Source organism: Dermacentor silvarum, chromosome 4 (genome assembly GCF_013339745.2).
Source record: "Dermacentor silvarum isolate Dsil-2018 chromosome 4, BIME_Dsil_1.4, whole genome shotgun sequence".
NCBI lineage: Eukaryota > Metazoa > Arthropoda > Arachnida > Ixodida > Ixodidae > Dermacentor > Dermacentor silvarum.
This window is the reverse complement of record NC_051157.2, coordinates 117744628-117771994: the sequence shown is the minus strand read 5'-3', so window position 1 is coordinate 117771994 and position 27367 is coordinate 117744628. Positions and strand designations below refer to the sequence as shown.

Genomic DNA, 27367 nt, shown 5'->3' with positions numbered 1-27367 from the left:
TCGCTTATTCTTAAAAGCAGTCAGCTGTAACTAGCTGCAACGAATGTTGCGATCACAAAATGCCGCTCAATATAATGGTAAGTGAAACAGCAATGCAATTTACGCCAATTTCAAAGTCCTTAAATTCAGAGTCCGTGTTATACAAAACTTCTGCAGGACACAGCATCTGGCCCAAAACCTTGTGGTTTGAATTATGCAATTATAAAATGGTCTGGTGCTTATTATTACAAATTTATTTTGTAAACATTCTATAGTAATAGTACATTATATTATTTCGTTTCGTTCATTTTCTCTACAGTTACATTAAAGAGGAGTGGGTGCAACAAAAGAGAATCGCTTAAAGTAACATTCTAATGACAAATTTATTGGCAATGGACAGACACGCGAAATCTTATGCCGACGTGACAGCTTCGGCAAATAAGGATTATATTTTATTAAAGTGACAGTTGCAGTTGCTGTACATGAGTAGTTAGATAAAATAAAACGTGCTGCGCGGCTCTCAATGGGTTCTATGCTGAGATTACGTTAACTCACATGAGGATCGCAAATGGAAGATGCATCCTCAAGCTTTCGCCTAACTAATGTTTTATAAACCAAAAGTTTTAAGTTCGTGGGGAGATGCACTACAATTACGTTTATTATAAAGAAGAGTATGACTAACATTACTGTTCGTGTGGCCAACATGACTTTGCCAGGAAAGGCTCTGAGAAATTTAAATACCAAGGTATTTTGAAGTGGAAACTTGAGTTAGGCGAGCAGTATTAAGAGAATATGTACACTATGTGCCGTGAAAAGTACTGCAAGTAACACGCAGGGCCTTAACATTAATAATATGGGGTTTCAATACCAAGTCTCACATATGCATATGTATTACTTATGTCCGATTGGAGTATTGAGTGATCAGTAGCGGTTAACATTTCACGCTAAATAACGCAATCACCTGCCAACAGCTTAATGGAAGAACAAATCATGTTCGGCAGGTCATTAATATATACAAGAAAGAGAAAGGGTCGTAGAACTGAACCCGGATCTTACATGACAAGCAGGAGAGTTATGATCGTTGACTGTTACGAATTGCGTGCCCCAGTCAAGAATCAATCTATTCGTTTTAGTGCGGTAAGGGTCTCAATTGAAGAATCAATCTATTCGTTTTAGTGCGGTAGGGTCTCAATTAGGCCCGCGATTTTTTTAAGCAGTAATTTTTGACATACCGCATCGAAGGGTTTTGCGAAATCTACGAAAATGCAATCTATGAAGAAGGAACAGTCAAGAACATTATCGTTTGCAACGATAGTTTCTAAAAGAAAGAATCTATGTCTCGCAGGAATAACTTCTTCTAAACAAATGTTGTTGTGTAGTGAAGAAAGAGTTTGCAAAAAAATTACGAGGTGACAATAAATAGTATTCTCCATGAGTTTGCGAGGTATACAGGTTAGTGAAATTGTTCGATAGTTATAAAGGTTATGTTTACTACCACTCTTGTGCAAGGAGACTACTTTCACAATCTTCCAATCGTGCGGGAGCACAGCACGGTCTAGGGACTGAAAAAAAATCATAGAAAGCATGATAGATGAGAAGGTTTCAGTATTTTTGACAAACCTTGGATTCATACTATCTGCACCAGGTTTATGTGATGGATTAGGTTCTCTTTTTCGCAGCAGAAACAATAAGAGGATCCACAGCGAAACAATGATTTGTAGTAATTTCATGAAATGAAGTCGGTTCGTTATAACAAATGACATCGATAACACATCGTTAAGAACGGAGCATAAATCATGCCTAGAGACAACGACATCGCTGGCATTGGTTAATTCGGCGGTTTGTTTAGCATCACTGTTTACTACTTCCCAAACATTTTCGCCGATTTCATATAACAAAAACAGAAGCGTTGTTTGAAAAAAAATTATTTAGAAAGTGGCAGAGCATGCGCGTTCTCGCTTGCAGTAGCGTGATATGCTTCCCAACCTGTCGAGACAGGTGATAACCTAGCTTTTCTATAGAGACGCTGATTCTGATTGCGCAAGCGTTTCAGCTATTTAAGCATCGGTGCACGATTGTTGCATTAAATTTTCTAGAGTGGTGTGTAACGTTAAGTAAGCTATATTTTTATTTTTAAAGAAGCCAGTTCGTTTACAGACCTAACAGGACAGCATCATTCGAACTCATACAAAAAAAATTCAAGCTATGTATGCATTTATCAAACTGAAATTTGTTCTCGTGTAATCTCTGATAGACTTCACACATTTGTGTTCACACTGGTGACGTATTCAAGAAATCAAACTGTATGGCAGCATGTTCGCTTAAACCTGGAAAAAGGGAGAATCTGCATCATTGATGGGTTGGAAGTTGGTAATAAATCTAGGATGATTGCACTCGACGACGCCGTACGGTTGTTGTAGCTTAACTAATTGAGTAAGGCTAAAATCAGTAGAGGTTTTAACAAAAGCTTCACATTTGGAGGAACCGCTGTTCGCCGCAGGGTTAGCGTAATTCCGCGATATCGTATGAAAATTGACCCAGAAAATGAATTTTGGGCATTTACGTCCAAAACCACGATAATATTGTGAGGCATGCCGTAGCGGGGGACTTGGAATTAATTTTGACCCCCTAGGGTTCTTCAACATGCCCCCAATGCACCGGGCACGGGCGTTTTTGCACTTAGCACCTATAGAAATGCGGTCGCCGCGGTCGGGTTTGGACCCCACGCCCTCATGCTTAGCAGAGCAGGGCCAAAGCCATTACGCCACCACGTCTGGTAGTGGCGAAAGATTCCTGCAAGAAAAGTAGGCACTTATTTGTAACATGTGCAAAACGTGGTGTAGTTCAATGGAAAAACCTGGTGGCGGGCTCTGAGGGCTACAGCGGGCCCAAGATATGACGTCCTTGTGATTAAGATGGACGCCTCCACAGACCGGTGCTAAAGGTGATGAAACTAAATGTTGGAAGAAGTGAAGTTATCACTGAACCCAATCATTACACCACCGCCTGAACGCGCACCGCGATCACATCAGGAAACAATTTTTTTTTGTTTGCAGCTTAAAAGTTCTGGGATATCTATTTTCTCGAAGAGTCAAGTTTTGGGTTAAATGTCAATGTCTGCTGAGGAAGTGTCTACTAGTAACGAAAGTGCGCCGCGTTTATTGATTGTGCTGCAAATAGTGCATGAGAAAACAGAAGCATTCCGAGAAACACTTTTAGCTATTTCTGGGAATGGTGAGCCTGCGCTCCTGCCGTTTCAGAAAAAGCATGATAAGCTAACGTCGCGTTGCTTGCCTCACTTTCGCAAGTTCTGTCTCTAACACGGCAATAGATGTAAGTCGTTTTGTTTACTATCACCTTGTTGTGGTGAAACGTTCATGGCTTCCAGTTTTCTTCGCGAAGTCTATCAGCTTTTCTTTCTTTTTCTTCTTTTTTTTTTCTTTTTTTTTGAGGGGGGGGGGGGTGTGTGCGGGTGGATTTTGGAACATCGTCGCCAACAAAGACGCCTATGCACCGAAGTTCTGATTTCTGGGACAAAATGCTTTCTTTAGCTTTGCATCAGGAAAACGGCGCGATTATGGGCTTAGGCTGGTTAGAGATAAACGACTTAAGTCTATGCGCACGTTCGATTCTTGACTCATCTGACAAATGCAGATTGAACGCCTCAGAAAGCAGCTTGCGAATATTCTCTTCCGCATTTACCCACGATTCTGTAGCAGAGTCTTTAATGTCGTAGAACATAACGTTCTCCTTTTTAGCGCGGTTTTCTTCATCACCCAACCAAGCTTGTAGCAGCGAACTCGGGTTCCTAACTGCTGCAACCACTAACTGCTCTAAATTTGAGTCATCATGAATGTTTTCAGAGAAAATCACTTTGCTTTAAGAGCATCTAATCCTGATGTTAGATCAGGGACCTTGGAATCGAGTTTTCCTTGATTTTTCTTCACGTCATCAAGCGAGTTGATGAAGTTATCATGACGCGGGCCTAAATGCTTAGGCAGGTTTTAGATAGCGTTCAGTAAGTCGTTCTGCGGTTTGCCAGATTTTACTTCGGTAGTACCCGCATTGATGTCAACGTTCCCAGTAAATTACGAACTTATTCGTAATGACTCGTAGTAGATGTTCGAGTACGTCACACCTGAATACTAAGCTGCGTACTTAGGGAAGGAAGACAGAATTAGCATATTTCTGCCACGAGTTATGTAGACACTTTTCCTATACTGAGTAACCCCTAGCAACATTATTAGGTGTTGCCGATCGAGTGAATTGTTTTAACCTATGAAATGTGGTAAACATAGAAGAAGCTGAGTGCATAATGTATCTTATGTCTATTTATTCTAGCCAAAATTGCTGCAAAAGTGCCGTCGCAAGCTGTGAGGATAGGTGAGTACAACTGGGTCTGTGTGAGAGATTACCATTTCTATTTCAGTCAGGAAGAAAATTTATTTCCCTAAATGCATGTCAATTATGAATGTCCCATATTATATAGTTGCGCTGTCTCTCTTCAATATTATCGATGTTGAGACTATTGCTTCCAATACGCTACCCTATATGTAGGTATTAGGCTCGCACAAATTGCTATTAGGAATTATAGCAGGTGTGGTGACGAGCGACCCCGTAGACCGGTAAAGCAGCGAACCCAATCGCGAACTTGCGAGTTTAGCCGAGGCCAAACGAAACGACTGAGATATTATTCGTATAAGCATCTTTTTGCGAACTGTATTCTAAATCGAAGCAAAATTTTGGAGGGCAGTAGCCAGTGTATATGAACATTTAGGGTGCTCATTTGAAGAGTTCGACATTCTAGGCAATCATGTAATGGCTTCTATAGAAACACCTATAAAGATAGAAAGCGTTAAGCTCAAATATATGTATATCTTTACTCTTTCAAGTGATCTACAGGAAGTTGCAGCAGTTCTTCTTTACAGATACGTGGATTCCAGAACAAAGGCAAGCTTGACGCAAAATATATATTTTGCAAAATCAAATTAAATAACATCAGGATCAGTAGGTAACTTACTCCTTCGCGATATAAAAAGCAACAGCACATCGCTATACCATGACATTTACGCATCAACCGCCAAACCTTCCGTCGGCAAACCACTGCAACAACTTTCTGTGCGCCATGTTCCCCCCGCAGCCATATGTGCGACCTCCCACTGTAGCAGTGAACGCTTATGGGCTTCTCAGCCGTCTGCTGAAATGAAATTAGCAGCGCGACCGTCACCAATGTGCGTACAGGTGTCGACGTGGCGATGACTACGGCACCATCTCGGGAATCCGCATCGCTGTGGGCGCTCTCGGGGCGGGAAGGGCGATCCGGGACTCGTATGGATGGGTGGTTGGCCGCTTACGCCATTGCTGTGGTGTTACGTACCTGCTGCAATGAAATGCGTCTGCGACGTCTCACCATCATTCACTCAGCATCCACAAGAGGGAAACTTCATGGCAAGTGCCATTGTCCGCTTGACACCCCTGCGCAAAAGAAAGTGGTTATGGCGTAAGGCGAAGCTTTACGATGTTGCGCAACGGCTGTCGTGAGCTGCCCGAGCGGCAAAAGTACTTGTGCACGCTAACGTAGCTTGCCGATGAATTCTTCGACATTCCGCCCTCAAACGCAAATTTGCATGTTCATAGCTAGTAATATGCACAGGGCGAAAAGAGACATAGTCCCGACAAAGCCCTTGTTCCTGTGACTGACATGCTTCTGCGAGAACCCTTGGCCCTTCAGAAACAACGAGCACGGACACTTCAAGACGCAGCGCAATCTTTCCGCGCGGCGCTGATTAATAACTCTCTTCCTTAGAGCTACTTGCTGACTAAATTGGCTTTCCTGCCCTCTTTTGCGTACAAGTCAAACCATACGGTTCCGCACCACGACGCGTGCAGACACTGCTGTACACTGGTTCGAATAGCTAGCTTTGATTTGGCACACCTTAACAGTAGGGGCATCTTAATCTGAGGAGCTCTGTGGTTCAATTCTTGTGACAGTGGCGTGGACGGTGCCTTCCCAGCCAGGTGTAGAATTCGAAAGGCATGCCGAACTGTTGTTACTTGTGTGATCTTGACAGTCATTTGGGGTCGAGTTGTTGCTAATCCGAGCTTCTTCGAAGGCACAGCGGACACCAAAGGAAAATTTACCTGGTGGTTCACAGTGGCCCGTGCACTGTGCATTCTCTTTAGGAAGCGACGCTGTCAGGTCAAGGGCGCTCTTTTGGCTTTTTACATGTCGACCTTGCGAGTTGTCACGAATACCATGACTCAGAGGGTCACCATCTAGGATTGACGTTACTTCGGCGGAACATGGTACAACGAAAAAACGCATGGTTGGATGTCACGTAGAATAACACTGACAAATTTCCTGTGCTTGATTGCTCTTCCGGGTTATGTTGGCAGGAAATGGCATAGAAAAGTTTTATCATGAGCGATATCACAATGGTTTACAGGCGTCGGCGTTCAATTTATGCAGCTTATTTCGCAGTCGGCACCTGCGTGTACAATTTTCAATCTCCACTTTTGCAATGAGCAGTCCAAATATTGCTAAAACCATTATCTCTTCCTTCTAGCATGAAGGATAACCGTGAAAAACACTCGTGCGCTTGTTCACAAAAAGAAGCAAAAAGTTGGCTGAAGTTTGTGCAGCAGGTGAAACGCCGAAAGGCAGAGGGCACATTTCCATAAGTAAGCATTGCTCGGAGTAATGCGTGCAGCTGTATTCAGATGGTGAGATTATCCAGCTTCGCGCTTGCATGTATTAGTTGTCTTGTGTGAGGCCCAACTGCGGCGCGAACGTATTCTGCATCTATAGGGTATTTACGCCATAGCATGACCGCCCACACTCTTAAAATGTTTACACTTCTATGGGTTTATAAGGAGTGTTTGGTTGTCCATGTCTGACACCCTCACGTTTGAAAGGCAAGAATGAATCGTTAGTGAGGACCGATGAAGTTTACTTGTCTGGCGGCTTTTTGTGGCAAGTAAAAAATGTCATTATACAGCTGAGTCAGGTAACAGGAAAAGTGCATTAAGAAGCTTTCAAAGCTGTCGATGTCAAATTCTCCTGTCAGATATTTCTATGAGCTCAAGGTGGTCAGAATTGTAACACAGGTTTCAACCGTGTGTTTTCTCATCACACGTGTAGCTAGAGCTCCCTGTCATGTGCAATAACAATTTCATATCCCTGAAGGGAGGGGTGTTACCCTTGTGACAAGGTAACCCCCTGGAGGGTGTAAAATGTTTTAGAGTGCACCACGGTGCGCTTACTAAAATGCAGCAAGCTAAATAAAAACTACGTGCTCGGTTCCGTGTTGTAGGAACATTTATTGGCTTATGAGAGCACTGAGCTCTTTTATGCGCGAAGTACCGAGGCCTCAGCCGCATCAAAACTTGTTATTAGCTGTTCAGTACCAAATGGTACATATAAGGAGCTTACGCCGCAGCGCGGTGATGCAAACAACCAGAAAAAGTACTTTCGTCTCGTCTTAGGGGTCACCTCATGCGGCGAGATGTTATCTTTAGATAACTGCATGAATGGACGAGTGGCCCGAGGAGCAATATGTATGGCATCTCTCTTTGCAACCTTCGAAGGCATATTTTCTATATTTACGTACTGAATAGCTCTTTGACATATTTATGTCGAGGAAGGAAGGAAGGAAGGAAGGAAGGAAGGAAGGAAGGAAGGAAGGAAGGAAGGAAGGAATAGCCTTTTACTGAATTGTCAAAACGGAGATTTCGCATTATTGGCGAGGTTTAATATTATGCCGTAGTGCGCATATGAGCTGCGAGGGTTCGCACAATTGCCTCCCACTATTCGCTGATCTTCATCGACATGACTTCTGAACAATGAATGTAACACGGAAGCTGAGTGCAGTTGGTACAAGGCTGGGGTAAATGATACGCACAGTATGGGTGTGTATGACTGTATCTTGTCATCGCAAGTAAGAGACCATGAACGAAGAAAAAAAATTAGCCGCATATCTGTTTCCTTCGCTGCAAATGACGTCGAAAGACGATAGTCTTTTGCCGCCCCTGATACGTAAAACCCTCTCATCTCCCCCCTCCCACCCCTCACGCTCTTTCCCTCCCCTCTAATTTCTCTCATGGTGGATGCAATGGAGGTTTTGCTGAATTCAATTCAAGTTTCCCGCGTTCGCCCTGCTATCGCGCCATCTGTTGGGACCTTTTATTGCTGTTGGCTTATAACCGGCTACAAAGCCACGGCTTGAACCTGCTTGTTTTCAACGTGTACGTCTCTTCGACACCATTTCTAACGCGTTGATTTTTCATTTACTAACGTAAAAACCAGTCCAATGTGTATTCTTAATTAAATGAACGCTACGCACCACGGTTATGTACATATATTTTGCCTCAAATAGGCCTGAGGTTTCCTTTGCGCTGTATAATGTTGACGTGTATGACCCCTGCCACCAGTGCTAGTCACTCGGTCGGTTTTGGCCAGGTGGTTGAATCGAGTGACAGACACAAAGTTTTTCGCGTTTAGGTAGCCCAAGAAAGACTGTCGTCTTTAATATAATTTTCTTGTGCTTGCCCCTCCGCACGTCGGAACACGAGAACTTCATTCATCCAGCCCCTGCCACAAAATGCTGAATATCAGTCTCAACCCCTCTCTCCCTCCTTCTCCCTACCATTAAATGAGGGAAAACCTAACTACATGTTGTACGTATGTACAGGCGCTCCCAGAATAATTCGGAACAACGAGCACGCAGCCGCTCGCCGGCGGAGCGCACCGGCGGATAAATGCACGCAAGGTGTGCGCATGCGCGGCCTCCCTAGCGAGCTAGTTTCGCTCCCTAGTGCATCTCGATTGGCGTTGTCTTGCACCAAATGGGTAGCGCTAGGTGCCCTTTAGCATTATGACAAGATGGGCTGGACGGACCAGGCCCTGTATCGTACTGCGCACCTCAATTCGATTCCTTGCGGCGTGTTCTCGTCATTATCTGCATTCATTCTGGGATACTACTTGAGGTTGAAGCGGCAAGCGCACAAGGTCATCCCTGCCTTCTTTTCAACCATGTCTGTCTGTTCTACGAAGTATTAGTTCCTTCTTAGTTATCTTTCCATCCATGGTACTACTAGCTCGGTAATAAGAGTTCAATTTGGACTATTACACGACCGCTCCCTTACAGGTGTGTCGGTGATCGCGGTAATAAAACAGTTCACGAAATTAAATAACGCGCCATGTTCGTCAAGTCCAATTTCATGCAGACGAAGTGACTGCATGAGTACTATAATCGTAATTGTTCGGGATTAATGCCCCAAAACCACGAAATTGAGCAATGTCGTAGTGAAGGGCTACGGAAATTTCGACCACCTGGGCTCATTGACGTGCACCTAAATCTAAGCACACGGCCCTCGGGCATGTTCGCCTCCATCAAAAAGATGCTATCTTAAGCTCTACACGACACCACAATCTTTGATTTGCGCATCACATTAGGACGTCTGCGCATATTTGTGCACCAATCAATTACGGAATCTGGCTGCTTGGTAGCGAGTATTCTTACATTTTGATCCCATGTCTTTATTTGTTGGCGCAGACAGCTATTTTCTTTTGCTCGGCGGTAGACTACAATTTGCTCGGTGGTAGACTACAACGCTAAGAAAGAGAGGCTGTGCGAGTGGAATGTAAAATAAACAGAATTAAATATCAGGACGAACATTGGGTTTATTTTCCCATAAAAAACAAAAGAATCGAAAGAATCGATTGTTATTCTCAGCTTTAATATCGCGTGAATGCGCCGTCCACGCGAACTGCAGCTTGTAGCCGGCGTGGCATAGACTCGTAGAGCGCTTCTACGAAGTCCTTCTCACTAAGGCGCTTCCACTCTCGGGTTATGGCGAGCCAGAGCTCGTCAGCACTGGTACTTCCCAGATTCATGTGGGACAAACTTTCCTTCATTGCGCCCCACACATTCTCTATCGGATTCAAGTCTGCACCTTTCGGAGGCCAGTCAAGGACACAAACGGCACGCTCTTGAAGCAGATTTTGCACAGCTCTGGCGGTGTGCACCGGGCTCCGGTCATGCTGGAAGAAGTAGCAGCCATCTTTAAATGGCCCGTCCAGAGCGTATGGCACCAGGTGGTAGTCCAGAATTTCACAGTATAGGCGTCAGCTGTGAACGATGGGGACAGCCGGACTAGCGGACCGAGGCCCTCTTTGCTGATTGCTCCCCACACGTTGACAGCACAGCGGCCGCTACTGTAGGTCTCAGAAACATACCCGGGTTCGTACCTACACGATGAGAAAAAATAAATATTGGTCTGTCTAGATGAAACCCTTTTGCGCGCCGGAAGATTTGGTGTGGCAAAGATCAAAAAGAAAATAAAATACCTGCAGTTGTATGGTCTCCATACGCGGCGCTCTTGATCCCACCGCGACGTAAATATCGATTCATCCGAGAATATCACTTGCGTCCATTCTTCTCTAGTCCAGTGCTCATATTCCTTGGAAAATTGGAGGCGTTGGGCTTTTTGTCGATCTGTCAGGTGTGGCTTTTGCGCCGCGACAAATCCACGAAGACCAGCTTCTCGCATGCGCCTTCTGATTGTCTCCTCACTGGCTTGCAGGTTCAGTGCTGCCTTAATCTGGCCGGCGCTCTGAAAAGGATTGGTGACTGCTGCAGCAACAATGAGAAGGTCGCATTCTTCCGACGTGCATCTGTGTCTTCCGGATCGTGGTGCATCTGATAGTCGGCCGTCTTCATCCCTGTATGCCTGGATAATGCGGTTGACCGCGCTTAAAGACTTCCCTGTGAGGTGGCATATCTCGCGCTGAGATTTCTCTTGTAACCAGAGCTCAGTTATTCTTCTCCGCACATCGATCGGTACTCTTTTCGGCATGCTGCCTCGATAGGAAAAAGGTGAACTTCGTGTCACTGGCATGGTTCAAATATATTCGTATCTCTTTATCAATCTGGCCATCTATATGCTCACAGTTTCGTCAGATGAAACCACCGTCCTTTGCGAGCGTTAGTCACAGTCGCCTACCGGAAATAATCTGATCATATGATAAATAGGAAGCAAAGTAGCAAAAGAAAAAAGTCATCCAAGCACACGAACACGCACGCACGACGGCTTCTGCTCCAACGCGCGTGCATCCGCACACGCGGCTTGTCACAGACACCACCCACCCAGCGCCCCTTATCAAAACGCTAAGGGACACATAGGGCACCGTTTTGTAGCAACACAACGCGAATCTAGGTGCAATACGGAGCAACGTTTGCTTGCTAGGGAGACCGCGCACGCGCAGACCATGGTACTACTTTTCTGCGCGCATACTCCGCCGGCGCGCTGCTGCGTGTCCGGCGTTCCGAATTGTTCTGAGAGCGCCTGTACAAGTTCCCTCTGGACCATTTATCACATGCTGCACGCCTTTATGCTGCCTTTTTTTGTGTGTATATGTATGTACGTGTTTTTCTCGGTAATGTATTCTGCCCGAAGGAACAAATAACACCTTTAACAGCATCGACGCTTGTAATCTCGATCTTTTGAGAGGCCGGTCTCCTACCCTGCCGAAATGCGCGCGCGCGTTTATTTGTGTGTGTGTGCGTGCGCGTGCGTGCGTGTGTGGTTTTGTATACGTATGTGTATGTGTGTGGAAACTTTTAGGGGCGAAGCTCCTTATAGCGGCACCCGTTCCGTCCCCGTCATCGTAGTAGTAGTGTGTAACCAGTAGTGTGTAACCAGTCTGAGTAAAATGAGAAAAAAAATTCCGAAGTTGTGTCCGTAGCGGAATCGAACCAGGGACCCCTCGCTTCCGAGCGCGCGGCGTTAGCCCACTACGCCACGAAGCGGATATGGACACGCGCACCACGATGGCAATAAATACCCAACATTAACGAAAGGCTGCGTTTCTAGCGCGTTTCTAACGCGTTTATGCTAGCGCGTTACGGCCCGTGTAAGAAGCTGGTGTAAGACGCTGTGGCCTCTCCGCCTTACCTTCAACGCGTTTTGAACGAGCTGCCCAAAGCGGTGGCAAGTCAAGTTCAAGTCGAGGAGCGTTTATGAATACGGGGGGTATACTCTCTCAGCAGTCATGTGATGGCGTCGGCAAACGCGGCGCACGTTCCGGCATGTGTAAATGGCTGCGTAAGACGCTGTGGCCGCTCCCCCTTACTAGAGAGTACTGCACGTTTCTAAGGCGTTTGTGCTAGCGTCCCCTTAAGCGGGAGATCCGATTATTTCCTCCGGAGCTTCGCCCACTCATCATCATTCACCCCGTGGATATGCTGTGATTTTTTTTTCAGGAACCGGAGTCATAGAACGCGTGCCCGACATGGTTAGTATAGGGATGGATTTGGGTAAGTGGAACAGTCACATACCTAGGGAAGATTGTGTTAGAGTATTTGTCATGATAGTAGGAATTCCGTGGCAACAAAGTATTTGTGGCGCGCATTTTGCCGCCTCAGCACTGATTATACCCTCCTACAGCTCCTTGATCATGTTAGTTGTACGCGCCAGCAGCGCTTTGCGTGCTATATTTTGTGCTAGTTTCTACATAATTGTGCGACAGCATTGCAGTTATTGGAATATATTGGAAAATCCTCCCGCAGAAGAGACCACGATGCCGGGATATGGTACTGAATCTTTAAAAACAAGGAAGCTGAAAGCTGAAGCGTATCAATCTTCGCAGTACTGATAGCAATTTCCTTCACCAAACTACTTTTATCATAACTTATGTATTTCAATTGCGCAAGGGAAACTGGTAAAAAATGTGTGCCACCAACACCCGCTAAAAGACTGGTGGGAAGTACCCCCTCTGATCTCGAGATCTGATGATTCGGGAAAAAAAGAAAAAAAAACTCTTTCAACATAAAATGCAAATCAAATAGTTTTGCAATTCCATTCATAATAAATTAGAGAATTAGATTGCAGATATAATAACAGGTGTTTCGTTTTATGCGGAACACTCATATCACGGCCCCTGTCGCTTCTGCTGACTGGCTATGTGGCTAGGTGGACATTAGCTACAAACAAATCTCTTGATAATTTCGCATCTAACTAAATTATGATGATAATATTGTCATGGTGCCACGAGAAGGACAAAGAAGACGATCACCCACAAGACAAAAAACACGATGTAGTGGGGCTAACCTAACGTCCCGCTATACTGGTTGTACCGGCCATGTCTTCTGCAGAGTAAACATGGTCCCATTTAACCTTATATCTTTGCCCGTTTCATTTTTGGTGTAGGCGCTTGGTATTGCACAAGACCGAACTCCGCAGCGGGCTTGTCCTCGGCCGTTGTACCATGCTGACAGACGACCAGGCCGCTGGGTCAAGCACGGCGTCAGCACCCCGCGCACCCGGGCCGCCAGCATCCGCGAAGCCGCAACCGTCAGTCGTCTTGACGCAACCGCGCAACCCCGGCGCCTTGTCTGGTAACGGCATCGACAAAGTCGACATCGAAGAATAGCTTGGGATATATGAATGCGGCGCTGCACACAACCAATGGGACCCGAAAGGGATGCTAGCAAATCTTCTCTTCTACCTCCAGGGACCAGCACGCACCTCGTATGACATACATGAGGAAGAGCTGACCAGCTGTGACGTATGCAAGCAAAAACTTCGCGACCTATTCGGCAAGTTCGCTGGTCGCAAGTGCGCCGCTGCGAAAGACCTATCCTGTCGGGCTCAGACAGCTACCAAATTGTACGTTGCGTACATCCTTGATGTTCAAGTTCTTAGCCGCCGCGTCGATTCGAGTATGCCTGAGGCTAACAAAGTGAGCCACATTCTGAAAGGCATCGCCGATGATGCGTTTAACTTCCTCGCTTTTAAAAACTGCTCGCTGGTAGACGAAATTATCCGTGAGTGCAGACGTTTTGAAGACGCAAAGAGCCGGCGCATCGCCGGTCAGTTCGTGCGGCTTCCCAAGACCGCCGCTACGTCGTCGTGCGAAGACGTTCATTCGGCCCTTCTGTCATCCACTGGCGATGGCGATAGCGTTGTCCGAATTGTGTGGCACGAAATCGAGGCTGCGTCGCCATCTTCTTTCGCGCGTCCCTCTGAGGATACTCAATCGACGATCTCCCTCATCCACTCCCTGCGCGAAGAACTCACAAACGCAGGAATTCAACGCGTGTGCTCCATAACACGCCCTCTGGTTAGCCCTGCCCCTCTTCGTCGAACTCCATCGTCGTTTCGACGCTATCGAGATCCGGCCCAATGGCGAACACCTTACGACAAGCCCATACGCTTCCATATTAGCGGCGTGGGGCACATTTCTTACTATTGCCTTTATCCTCAACCCTCGCTTTCACGCGCCCCGTTTTACTACCGCCACAATGACAACCAACGCCAGCCGTATGATGCTCCCAATCACCCGACATACCGTGATCGCAGCACTTCTGCGTCCATGAGACGCTCGAGCCATTCGCCGTTGCCGCACGATCGTCGGTCCCGCTCGCCGCTGCCCCGTCGTTTTTCATCGCCGCACGCTTCTGTACCTTCATACCCAGAAAACTGACAGATGCAACTCCCGGAGGTGACGCTGCTTTGGAGTCTCGACCTGCGAATCCCCTCCTAACCTTTGCGACAGATCAGAACCTAATCGCCGTGGAAGTTGATGCCCCACCTGTTACTGCCCTGATCGACACCGGCGCACACATCTCGGTCATGAGTGCTGATCTCCGGAAGCGGCTCAAGAAAGGGCTCATTCCTGCCGAGTCCCGCATCGCACGAGTCGCTGATGGGGGAACTCCCGCTGTGCTGGGAATGTCTGCCACTCGTGTCAGCGTCACCGGTCGTCACACATCTGTATTGTTCCATGTACTTGACCATTGCCCTCACGACTTGATCTTTGGCTTTGATGTTTCATCTGCCCACTCAGCTATAATTGACTGCTCGGCTGGTGTAGTCAAACTTGATTTCCCTGATGTTAGCGACCTTACCGACACCGTGCCGATCCAGCTCTGTTCCGCCGACTTTGTTCGTCTATCTCCGCAGGCACGGACCTGTATCAATGCTGTGCCAAACCCCTGGGTACCGGATGGCGACTATGTCGTCCCTCCCTGTGTTAGTGCCTTACTTTCGCACGGCGTGTTGTTTCCTCATGCCGTAGTGAGCATACCGGCTAACAAAACTTACCTTCGGCTCCTGCGCTGTCGCCGTCGCACGAGTACGACCTTTCTTCCCTCTCGCCTCATCCGTCTTCCTCCAACTCTTCCGCCGCCTGCAATGTTCATTGCGCAACGTCGCCTCCAGCGCACGACGACATTATCAAGATGCTAGCCTTGGACCTAACCCCCCCCCCCCCCCACACACAAACCGACGATCTTCGTCATCTGCTCACATCGTATTCCCACAATTTTGACCTTGCCGGTCGGCCTTGTGGACAAACCTCCCGTGTGCAGCATCGCATACATACCGGCGATGCACCGCCTATTCACAGACGGCGCTAACGCGTCTCACACGCCGAGCACCGAGTAATCCAACAGGAGGTTGCTAAGATGCTTACCAAGGACATTATTGAACCATCATCAAGCCCATGGGCTTCTCTTGTTGTCTTGGTAAAAAAGGACAACCCTTTGCGATTCTGTATACATTACCGCCATCTGAACAAGGTTACAAAGAAGGATATTTATCCACTGCCATGCCTAGACGATGCATTGGATTGCCTACACGGTGCGATGACTTTTTCATCGATAGACCTGCGCTCCGGTTACTGGCAGATTGCCGTCGACGACATGGGCCGTGAGAACACCGCATTTGTTGGGCCAGATGGCCTTTATCAGTTTCGAGGCATGCCGTTCGGCTTGTGCAGCGCTCCAGCCACCTTCGAGCGCATGATGGACACGCTCTTGCACAGAATTAAGTGGTCTATATGCCTTTGTTACCTCGACGACGCCATTCTGTTCTCGACACCAGAACAGCAGGCGACACAACTTGGACACAAGCAGGCGGCACAACTTGAACGCCTTCCTTCTATTCTTTCCGTCTTCCGTGCTGCTGGGCTACAATTAAATTCTTCGAAGTGCCACTTTGGTCGCCGCCAAATTACCATCCTCGGCCATCTCGTCGACTCATCTAGCGTCCGCCCCGATCCCACAAAAGTTCGTGCCGTTCTCGATTTTCCTGTGCCGACCTGTGTCAAAGACGTCCGCAGCTTTGTAGGCTTACGCTCTCATTTGCCGTTGATTTGTCAAATATTGCGTACATTGCTCGTCCTCTGACTGACCTTCTGAAAAAAGCCGCACCCTTTTCATGGGATCCTGACCAAGCTGATGCCTTCCAACGCCTTATCACCCTGGTCAGTACTCCGCCAGTTCTTGTTCGCTTCGACCCATCTGCCCCAAAAGAGGTCCGTACAGATGCTAGTGGCTATGGAATTGGCGCGGTTTTAGCTCAATGTCAACGTGGGCATGACCATGTTATTGCGTGCGCAAGTCGCCTGCTTTCACACGCTGAACGCAATTACTCCATTACAGAGCGCGAATGCCTCGCACTTGTATGGGCAGTGAGCAAATTTCGGCCGTACTTGTACGGTTGACCTTTCACTGCTAACCACGGACCATCACGCTCTCGGTTGGCTGCCGACACTTAAGGATCCCACGGGTCGTGTAGGTCGCTGGGCACTACGTCTTCAAGAATTCACCCATACAGTGGTGTACAAGTCCGGTAGGCTACACCAGGATGCCAATTGTTTGTCTCGGCACCCCGTCGACGCTCCAGATTCCAGTGTTGGAACTGCTGGAATATTCACGCTCTCCGCCTACCGCGACATCGGCGAGGAGCAGGCATGTGATACATCTTTGCGCGACATCTTCAGCCGCCTCCGTTCTTACCCGTCAGACCCCTCGCTTAGTTTGTTCCTCGTTTTCGACGGCATCTTATGCCGCCGAAATAAGCGCACAGAAGGACACGAATAGCTGATAGTCGTTCCTTCTCATCTCCGGGCAACTGTACTCGCGCAGCTGCAAAATGTCCACACTGCTGGCCACCTGGGTGTTTCCAGGACCTACGACTATTCCACGTACATCGACGATTTTTCTGGCCTGGGGCACTATAACGTAAAATGATTCCAAACAGTTTTGACTCCAAACTTCTGACGTCAAATTTACGTAACCATCGACGCATGCATCGGGCGCTGACCCGCAGCATTGTCTGAACATCCAAATCACACTCTCCTCGTTTATAGGAGGTCTCCTTTGTTCGATTTCAAAACCAATAACGTTGTCTACACTCAGCGGTTTTTCCTAATTGGCTGACAAGAGGCGAGGAGCATGCTCTAGTGGAGAGGGTTTCGATGGGGTCGAGCCAGCACAGTGACAATAGACAGCCGCATGAAGAGGGTCGTGCCGGCTTCTCCGATTGGTCGGCTTCGCCTTACTTAGCTTGCGGTGGCTGGTCGAAAATCGCGGCGGCGTGCAACGGAAGGATAAAAATGACGTTAAAACGGAGCCTCAGCAAGGAAAACTTGGCAGAGCGATGTCGTATGCATGCCGAAAGGGCTCGATAACGTTTTACTGCCATGCAAAAAGGTTTATCATGCGGAAATAAATACATGCTTACCGGCAGGTGCGAGTAGCGAGGGCCTGAGCGATCGGAGGGCCATCTTCTATTCCTTTAGGAACGGGGCAGTCTTTGGCTATTCAGAAAATTTTTCAGTTTCGTTCGGCATATTAATGCATTTTTTTCGCGTACACGTCACTTTGACGTGGTGAGTTTCCGCGGTTTTGTGAGGTCGCGTGACAGACAGGCGAAGTAGGCGCAGCCAGAAAACATTGGACCAATAGCAGAGGGCTAATGGTGAAAAGGCGTCGAATCAGGAATGATTATTGTTCTTTTGTGCCGTTTAATGATGCATAATCAGTGTGTACACGTTATATCAGATGGGGAGCTATCGCGGTTTTTGTAACGTCGCGTGACAGACAGGCGAAGTTGGGAGTGGCCCGAAAATGTTTTGACCAATCGTGAAGGCTGATTGCAGAAATTGGAATAAAAACAGTTTGGGGGGGGGGGGGGGATCATTTTACGTTATAGCGCCCCTGGGCTTTACCGTACCATCCGACGTTATGTCGCTGCTTGCGAACCATGCCAATGTCGTAAGAAGCCTGCTTTGCTTCCGGCTGGAACCCTCCAGCCAATTGATATATCCACAGAACCGTTTTATCGTGTTGGCCTCGACCTGTTGGGCCCTTTTCTACCTCTAGAGCTGGAAAAAAGTTGTCGCAGTTTCACCTGAAAGGCGAAGCATCAATTGCGATAGCAAATTTGTAGAGACCTATACGGAGTAATGATAGTAGCTTTATCAGGTGTATACCCTTGGACATGCAGCAGCACCGGCAACACGCAGAACTGTTGTCGACGCCGTCGGCGTTTTGCCCGCGTTCGCACAAAATGCGTACAGCGTTGGTGACTGTTGCCGGAGCCTCTGATATAAATAGGCACTTGATGCCGCAGCTAAACGTCGCCTCCCTTCCCTCCCCCTCCCCCCCCCTCCCCGCCACGGCCTTTCGCGCGTCGGAAGAAGGTGTGTTTGTTCTACGTATATGGTGATTGTAAAGGAGGAAAAAGACTTCTGCAGCCCTTAAGGGAGCACGGCGCAGAACGCGCGTTTTTTCTTCGCCGTGCGTTCACTCCCCTTGAAAGCGCGCGTCCCTCGCGCCCTTTCACTCGCACATACAGCGTTCGGCGCGCGGCGACGATTTCATCTCCACTGACGTCATACGGAACCTCACGGCAACGGCGACGCCGACGGCGACGCCGACGGCAGAATTCTGCTTTGGAGTGTCCATATAATTGCTATCGCAATAATAAGTATATCGCCGTTGCAACAGAGTATTCAACCTGCTACGGAGTCACACGAGCTATTCGGACCAGTTGTGCTACCGACGTCGCCGACTTCCTGCTCCAAGACGTCATCTTACACCCCGGAGCTCCTCGCCATCTTCTCGCAGACAGAGGCCATGACTTTTTATCACGGGTTATCGAAGATCTACTTCGCTCTTGTGCCACGAAACACAAGTTCACGACTACATACCGTCCTCAAACGAACGGCCTCGCTGAACGCCTGAACCGAACACTTAGAGATATGCTCTCGATGTATGTCTCCTTAGATAATCGTGCCTGGTACGCCGCGCTCCCATTTGTGACGTTCGCGTACAACTCGTCACGACACCGCTCTCTACTCCCTCTTCAATCTCCTCTTTGGTCGTGACCCGACATTGCCTTTCGACACGCTCCTGCCATCTGGTCTCGAGTCACCATTTGAGTACGCTCGTGACGCCATAGCTACTGCTGCCAAGGCACGCCAGATTGCCCACCGTCGCCTTTCTGAGCCACAGGCAAAAGACAGAAGTCTCTTGATGACTGCCGTCATCGTGATTCCCAGTTCTCTGCCGGAAACCTCGTCCTCTTTTGGACTCCTTCACGGCGTGCGGGCCTATCGGAAAAGCTGCTCTCCCGGTACTCCTTACCGCGTCGTCCGACAGCTCAGTGCTGTCACTTATGAAATAGCTCCAACCGATGCTTCCCCGTCGTCCACGTCATCTGATATCATCCACGTGGGTTATCTCAAGCCATACCAGGTGGCCGCCATCTAGAAGGCGCCGCGGGTCGGCCCTTTCGCCACGGTGGTTATGTCAGGGTGCCACGAGAGGGACAAAGAAGACGATCACCCACAACACGGAAGAGACGATGTACTGGGGCTAATCTAACGTCCTGTCATACCAGTTGTACGGGCCATATCTTCTGCAAAGTAAACACGGTACCATTTAAGCTCCCTATCTTTGCCCGTTTCAACCAACAAATTTAGGACACTTGTAATTGCCAAATGGAAGCCGGGCTGTACCGAAGTCATGGCTGCATCACTTTCAAGACCTTATATAATGGGCTGCAAAACACGTTGCCATTCCATTTAACACTTTTAAAAAAATGTATCCCTAACTTTTCGGGGTGATCTTAACTGGAACGCCGAAACGACTTGGCAGATATTTAATGAAGCCCAAGTACTCAGTTGCGTGGAGGAATGTGCCTATCCTGTTTGCAAACATAACATGGCGCCTTGTGTTTCGTTCGTATTTAGTGTACTCACAAACCTAATGCACTTGTTTGTTTCCGTATATATATTCAGGCGTAAATGACGCTTACAATCTCATTATGCGGCAAAAATTTTGATAAATGCGTCTTCTGATAACTAGTGGCCGAAAGCAAGACACTCATTCTCCAGAGCAGACTATGGTGCACCCAGAGCCATAGAGTTCTTATCAGGCTCGAGATAATAAAGAGGAGCAGATTTATGGATTTGTGAAAGCGCTGTCAATTATGAAAAGCAATTTAACCCGGGATGTTTATTATTCGATGCATACGGAGCTCTGAGCAAGGGGGGAACCTAACCTTAAAATAAAAAGGATAAGCGGTTTCCAAATAAGGAGCCACGTTCCTATTCGTTTGTTCTAAGGCTTTGTGCACCGCGCTTTAAACGTATGAAGTTTGTTTCAATGCTCTGTGTGACTAAGATGTCCTTTTTCTGTCATTTTAGCGGCACAGAAAGGGCAGACAAGTGGAAGCAATACAAACAGATGTAAGTATAACTCTTACCCTGTTTTACAGCAAGCATCGTGTTATTGTGTTTATCTCAATCAATGCTGCTGGGCACAGCTGCTAAAACGACAAAACCTCAGCGGGCTCAGCAGTTAGAGGAAAGCCAGCGTTATGCCTACAATAAGCACACCAGCAGCACGCCATCATTCACGCTGAGCTGCTGTTTTTTATGCCCTAGTTTGAACGGAACGGACAGAAAAAAAGTTAACCTAACCTTATCTAATTTTTTTCCTCCGCACCGACTCATGCCGACGGTTTCTCGTCGCTCTTCATGTCGTGCACCACCGATATTCGTCTCTTGCAACACCCCTGGCGGCGGCTCCTATTCATGCCAGCATTGCGAGACGCCTGGTTTCTTCTGTTATGCAACAGATGCCTCGCGCGCTACGACGCGACAAGAACTAGCAGCCTCGTATAGTTATTTAAGAGACACCGCCCGAAGAGCTCGATCGCAACGCTATATGCCTTGGTATACCTCATCCTGGGGTAATGCCTCATCCTTCGTACAATATTGTAAAGTTTTTCATTACTGGCGTGGTTCAACTGCTATGTTCGTCTACCAGGGCGGTCTTGTAATGAATAACCTTCTCTTTTGATACCTACATAAATTTCCCGCGAAAGACATCCATAGAGAACGTTGCTTGTGCTGTGTTTGGAGTATCGAACATTTCCTGTCATGAACGGGTAGGTACTGATTGATAAACTGAAGGTGAGTAATAAACACAAAGGCAGTTCTTGCATTTTGAAAGAGCAGCCTTGATTTTTCTATGTAATCAAGCAATGTAATAAACTGCAATGCCCTCTACTGGAGAGTACAACTGGGCAGGGGTCTTCAGAATGGGTTTAATGGAATAGTGTTCTTATGATCAAAGCTCTGCCACCGTCGATGTAGGAAAGTACGTCATCGGCGAAATAGCGAGTGCACACGGCGCGCTAGCGCTGGAGGTGTTCGCTTTCACCATCTCTACTCCGTCGAGTTGAGCTCGTGATGTGGCGTCGCATCCAATAGGACCTTAGGTACTGTTTCATTGCTACAGACTACAGACACCGGCTTCTTCGCTCTATGAGCCATTTTACACTCACGCATCAAGAAAAAAAAATTAAACAGAAACATAGTATCATTCTACTGCAAGTTTGACGCGCATATCTCGAAATAAGTGTCATCCTCAGTATTCGTTCTAAATAAATAGACCTTATAATATTACCGCGGCTACAATTCTTAAACTGAAATATATCTGTTATAAAACAATCAGCTAAAACACAATTAGTAAACTTTTCTTATTTACTGCCACACACTGTATGCATTTCGATTTCTTGTGCAAACAACATCCGCCTCTCCAAGAACTGTAGCTCAACGTATGAAATTGTGCTTCCTACAGCCATTCTTTTTATTATATAGTCTAACGAAAACGCATCTGGCATGCTTCAATCGCCGTTGCGTAGATTATCATCAAACTACAATGTTTGAGCGATGAACGAAACACAGCGTGCAATTTTCTCGCTCTTAGGGGATTTTCACCCGCACTCGACGTATTATGTTTGACAATTGTTCCGGGTTTTTGGCTCAATCCGAAAAAAAGGGAAAAAACTAGACCACACCTTCTTTGTGGAAATAGATTTGATGTGATAAAAACGCTCACTAAGGTGCTTCACTGACTGTAATTGACTACTAAGAAATTCTTCACTCGGGTTCCTCAACACGCATGGATACTGATTATTTCACCCAACAAGTGTTTTACTCAATTTTAGCGTTAGGGTAGGTGGTGCCATTCAATAATTTGAGCGCTAATAACCTACACAGTAGCACTAGAGATTAATGTCACAATGACCCACACGTGACGAGGATCAAGCAGGTGCCAAAAATAATCACAGAATGAGAGGTTATCTTAATATAACGCTAGTATTGTCACTCTATACCGAAGCATGAGCGTCTGCAAGTTTTTCCATACACTGAGTATTGCTCTCCACGGGAAATAACTCGAACGGTGCAACGAAGATTCTTGAAATTCATTTACGAAAGAATTCATCTTCCTTAAAAAATTGGCAGCCCAGCAAAAGTGTCTACTCCAATTTTTTTAATGAGGGGGTGCGAATATACGAAGTTTTTGAGTACAAATCCAATAGCATTGCTATCTGAATAGCATGAATGAATAATAAATGAATAATTAATTAATAGTGTTCATATTCGTAATTGGAGTTGAGAATCCACTTTTCTAACTCGCCGAACATTCATTTCTGGTCGTGTATAAAGCATAGCGGTCATTGGAGTCTCGACAGAAAGACAGACAGAAACCAATTCAACCGAGGAAGAAGAACAAGAAAACATTTGTGGCGAAGAGTTCATAAAGCTGTTCGGTTGTTCCGCAAAAGCAACCAGTTTCTTGGCGAACTAATGGCGCAGAAAAGGCGCACTCACTTATTCTCGATAAATAAGAAGAATTTCTCGCGGTTAGGCAACCTATATACCAAACTGCTGTCTCGATCAAGTTAAAACAACTTACTGTTTGGCCAGTGTCACAATGTCTGCATCTTTTAAATGCATTTTGCCGAGCCATTAGTGATCACGGGTGTCTCCTTCCACGAAGACAACACGATGCATGCATCTAGTGACTTACTGTTCTTGCTTCACATTACCGTCATATTTTCCCACCGCAGTAAATAACTGAAAGCGGCTGTTTCCCATTAAAACGCTGACCATAATTTGGAAAGTCCAATTTGCGAATGGCATATGTCCAGTTACAAACGGCATATGCCCAGTCGCGAACGCCATTAAAATATAAACAAACCATTTTTTTTTACCAAACGTATTTCGCGCAAACTTTGCATTTAACTTTATTTAAAAACGAGAACATAATTCGTTCCTGTGTCACAGCTGCTTTTTCTTGAATATTCCTGTTCGATGCCATTCAAAAGCTTTATTATGAGAACTGATATCCCTCAATTTTTTTTCCTAGTGAATGGAGAATCGGGTGGCAGCAACGAGAAAGACTGTGGAGAGTGCAGCTGCAACCTCAATTGGCAAAAGAAAGAGCTAGGACAGCAAGAGTGCAAAATAGAGGCCGAGTTTGAGTGCACGTGCAACGCCAATCGGTGCAGGAGAACGCACGTTGCGCACTGCATTGCTGATTTAGCTTCCTAGGAGTAAAGTATGCGTCCAGCACAAATTTCTCTTACTGTCTGCTCAATAAATATATACCTACCCTCCAGCTTTGCACTAACATTGTGTATTCATTGCTTAAGTACTGAGCGAAACTATTCACTAGTACTGGTAAAAAATTTACGCATTTCTAACGTCTAAAATGTACTTTACGCTAAGCGACAGCGTTTAAACTTATTAGATAACATTTACCTCGCTTCCAGTTTTGCTCGAAACGAAATAATCTGTTACTACGAATTGATTAGTTGTTACATAGTGTCTATAGCGAACATACAGCTCTTTATAGAAAATTGTAGCCTACAGGCGAGACACAAATTTATTTCTCGCTGACATTCGGTTCTGAGTAGCCATGTATCGGCTAAACCTCTTAGTCAAACTGTTAATTGCCGAGGGCAAGCATCAACTGTAGCATTACAGCAGAAACAGAGGTTGAGAGAGACGTGTGGCGCATACTCGATTTCTTCTGAAATCACGGCCAGCTTGTCTTACAGTCGATTTACAGGTAAGTGCTCATTATTTCTCGCTATTTCGTGAAAACATTACAGTAATGCGGAAAGTCACTCTTTGCCGAAATAAATGTAGATAAAGCCTCAACCTGCGGGTCTAGCGATTCATTCTGGATTTGTTTCCCACAGGCAACGTCAGCCATTAGGCTGCTGTCATGGGCACCGCGTCTACTGCTATGTACGATTCGATTTCACTATTACGTCAGTTTTATCGCACGAAACGCGAATGTCATGGTGCGATACAGGTGAACGGAATATAGAGACACCAAAATACTGATCCTAGTGCGCCTGACTGAAATGATGGCAAAAGCGATTACTGGGCCCTGAACACAGTGAAGTCCACATAGAGGCTGGTAGAATGTTCTCCCCGGAGTAGTAAATGGCCCTTGAACCGTTTTGCCCATCTCTAATATATATATATATATATATATTAGAGATGGGCAAAACGGTTCACTTCAGTGAGCGGCTCGGAAGGGGTCAGCTCACTGAAATGTATCGGTTCGTTTGAACGGCTCACCGGTTCACTTAAACTTGTCACCTGTGTTATGCATATTCTATAGTTCTTTGGCTTTGCAAAAAAACGGTATATGCATAATTGAATAACTGTGTTATTGGCATTTTCGCAATGTTTAGAGATTATTATTACATATATTAAAAGCATGAATAATAAGTTGTAATGAAACTTTTCTTTCTCCTATTGAGGATAAAATGATTATAATAGTGTAACAGGCCGAATGCGACGTACTTTTCTCAGAAAAAAAAAGTAACTTCATCGTCATTACACGAGCTTTTCTTTTTTTGTGGTACTTTAAAGTGAACTTTGGTCAAAATAAGAACACAAAGTTATTGTACATTATCTTTTAACTTTATTCATTTATTTTCATACGCACGCTCACTATAATATGAGTGTGATGCGCAGGTTCTTTTTTCTAATATTTCTGGCGGTTCTCTGAGGCGGAGCCTCCCAGAACCCAATCGAGGACAAAGCCGTTTGTCGAGAAACACACACACAAACTTTTAATGAAACTAGAAACGAAAATTAACCCATAAAAACAAACACACAAAGATAACATGAAAACACGTAGCTGGAACGCTAATGTTATGAGGCAAGTTCGGGCAGGCTGCGGGTGTGCCTATGCACTACAGTCTCGACGCGGAGAAGCGGAAACGACGAGAGAAGCGTTGTTGGTCTCACCAAAGGTCGCTGTATCGGACCGGCTACCAGAGCGTGGCAGCTCTCGCTCAGAGGAAGAAGACAGGCAGCTCGGCAGCACGGACCGACGGTGGTGACGTTCTGGTCGGGCAGCTGATCGTGGCACTCGGGCTCGTAGCCCGTCAGCTCACGGACGCAGACGCTCACCGGCCTCGGGCAGCAGCAGTTGACTATCGGGCAGGGTGGCGATGCCCGGGAAGGCAGGCGGCTTGGCAGCAGGGGTTGAGGGCGGCGGCGTTCTGGCCGGGCAGCTGGTCGTGGAGCTCGGGCCCGTAGCCCGACAGCTCTCGTTCTGCCCACGGGCGCAGACGCTTGCCGGCCTCGGGCAGCAGTTCTCGAACGGATGGAGTGGCGGCGCCCAGGAATGGGTTGGCAGGAGGCCCCGGCCGGGTGAAGTCCTGGTGGCTCGGGTCCGGAACCCGACGGCCGTCTTTAACTCCCGATCCGGTGGCCGACCTTGTCCTGGTGCCGCTTCTGGAACTCCTCCCCCTACTGCCAGCGCGGCTCCTTTTTCTGCTGCTCTGGTCGATTCGTCGATTTCTGATTGGCTGCTCGAGGCCCCGTGTTCTTTTGCGATTGGATTGGCTTTATTTCTTTTTATTTCTTTTCTTGCGCCGCGTGTTCACGCGCCGGACGGTCTTCGGCGTCGTCGTTTTCGGCGCGCCACGGTAGAGCGGCGCGCGCTCTCCTTGTCGTCTGCTCCTTGTGTCCAACCACCGCACCGCGTCGCGCACCACACATATCACTGTCTCCTACCGCCGCGCCGTGTCGCGCACTACACATCACAATGAGTGAGCTGTAACGCCATGCAAAATAAATGGCGAAATCATCTCTTGAAGTACAATACAAAAATTATACCAAAGATCCACAAGACTACCGCACGTACCTTTCAATTTTTTTTTTCTCTTGAGCGCACGCGCGATATTGTCGATCATGCCATCATGTGCCAGGACCAAAGAAAAGAAGAAATGAAGTTCTATTACAACACAACAGATCATTCGGCTCGTTTTATTGACGGGCTAATGATACACGCTCAGAAAATGCAATAAAGTGGATGCCATGGGCGACATTTTCATGACTACGCTAACTAGCACAAATGAAGACCAGGACGTAAACTGTACGTTCACCTGTTGTCTTTAAGGACACGGAAGACCATCTTCGAAGTGTTGTTGCACCAGCGCACAATGTGCGATCGGTGAGAGTCGTGAGACATCGTTCGAACAGCAGCAGGCAACGACCGGTACCATCCTTTGTCAATTAAGGCTTCTTTACTTCTCCCTTCGGTGGCATCGGGACGCCCAAAAAAAGGGGGGACTGTTGCGCACACCACACTGCGAGCGAGTTCGAGGAGCGCGAGTCTGCCACGTCGGCCACCACTCATCGGTTAGAAAACGAAATCTCGAAACCCAGCAGAAGACAAGGCTCTGACGGCACGGTCCGGCACGGCCCACTGAACGAGATAAAACCGGCTTCCTCTCTCCGAAAGAACCGCCGCTCACTTACTGAACCACCGCTCCCTCGCTCTTCAAAAGAGCGGCTCAAAAGATTCGGCTCGCTCCTGAGCGCTCTCTAGGAACGGTTCCTCACGGCTCACAGAACGAGAGAGAGCCGGCTTTCTCTCTCCGAAAGAACCGCCGCTCTCTTACTGAACCACCGCTCCCTAGCTCTTAAAAAGGGGGCTCAAAAGATCCGGCTCGCTCCTGAGCGCTCTCTAGGAACGGTTCCTCATGGCTCACAGAACGAGAGAGAGCCGGCTTTCTCCCTCCGAAAGAACCGCCGCTCACTTACTGAACCACCGCTCCCTTGCTCTTCAAAAGAGCGGCTCAAAAGATCCAGCTCGCTCCTGAGCGGAACATCAAAAGAGCGGCTCAAGAGATCCGGGTCGCTCCTAAGCGGAACTCGCTCAGGAGCGAGCCGGATCTTTTTAGTTGCTCTTTTGAAGAGCCAGGG

General features: G+C 47.1%; 1 protein-coding gene across 2 annotated transcripts in view; it reads left to right on the top strand.

Annotated features, from left to right (window-relative positions):
• The window catches only part of LOC119450570 (uncharacterized), a 33556-nt gene extending 9818 nt beyond the window's left edge, over positions 1-23738 (top strand). Inside the window, exons 3-6 of one of the 2 annotated variants that reach the window (XM_037714073.2) lie at positions 4321-4362; positions 12243-12296; positions 20480-20521; positions 23496-23738. In XM_037714073.2, coding sequence (XP_037570001.1) covers positions 4321-4362; positions 12243-12296; positions 20480-20521; positions 23496-23680 — 323 coding nt within the window. In that variant the 3' untranslated portion in view covers positions 23681-23738. The remainder of the gene's footprint in view (positions 1-4320; positions 4363-12242; positions 12297-20479; positions 20522-23495) is intronic. The other variant, XM_049665984.1, reaches the window with a different exon arrangement.
• Positions 23739-27367: the final 3629 nt, after the last annotated feature.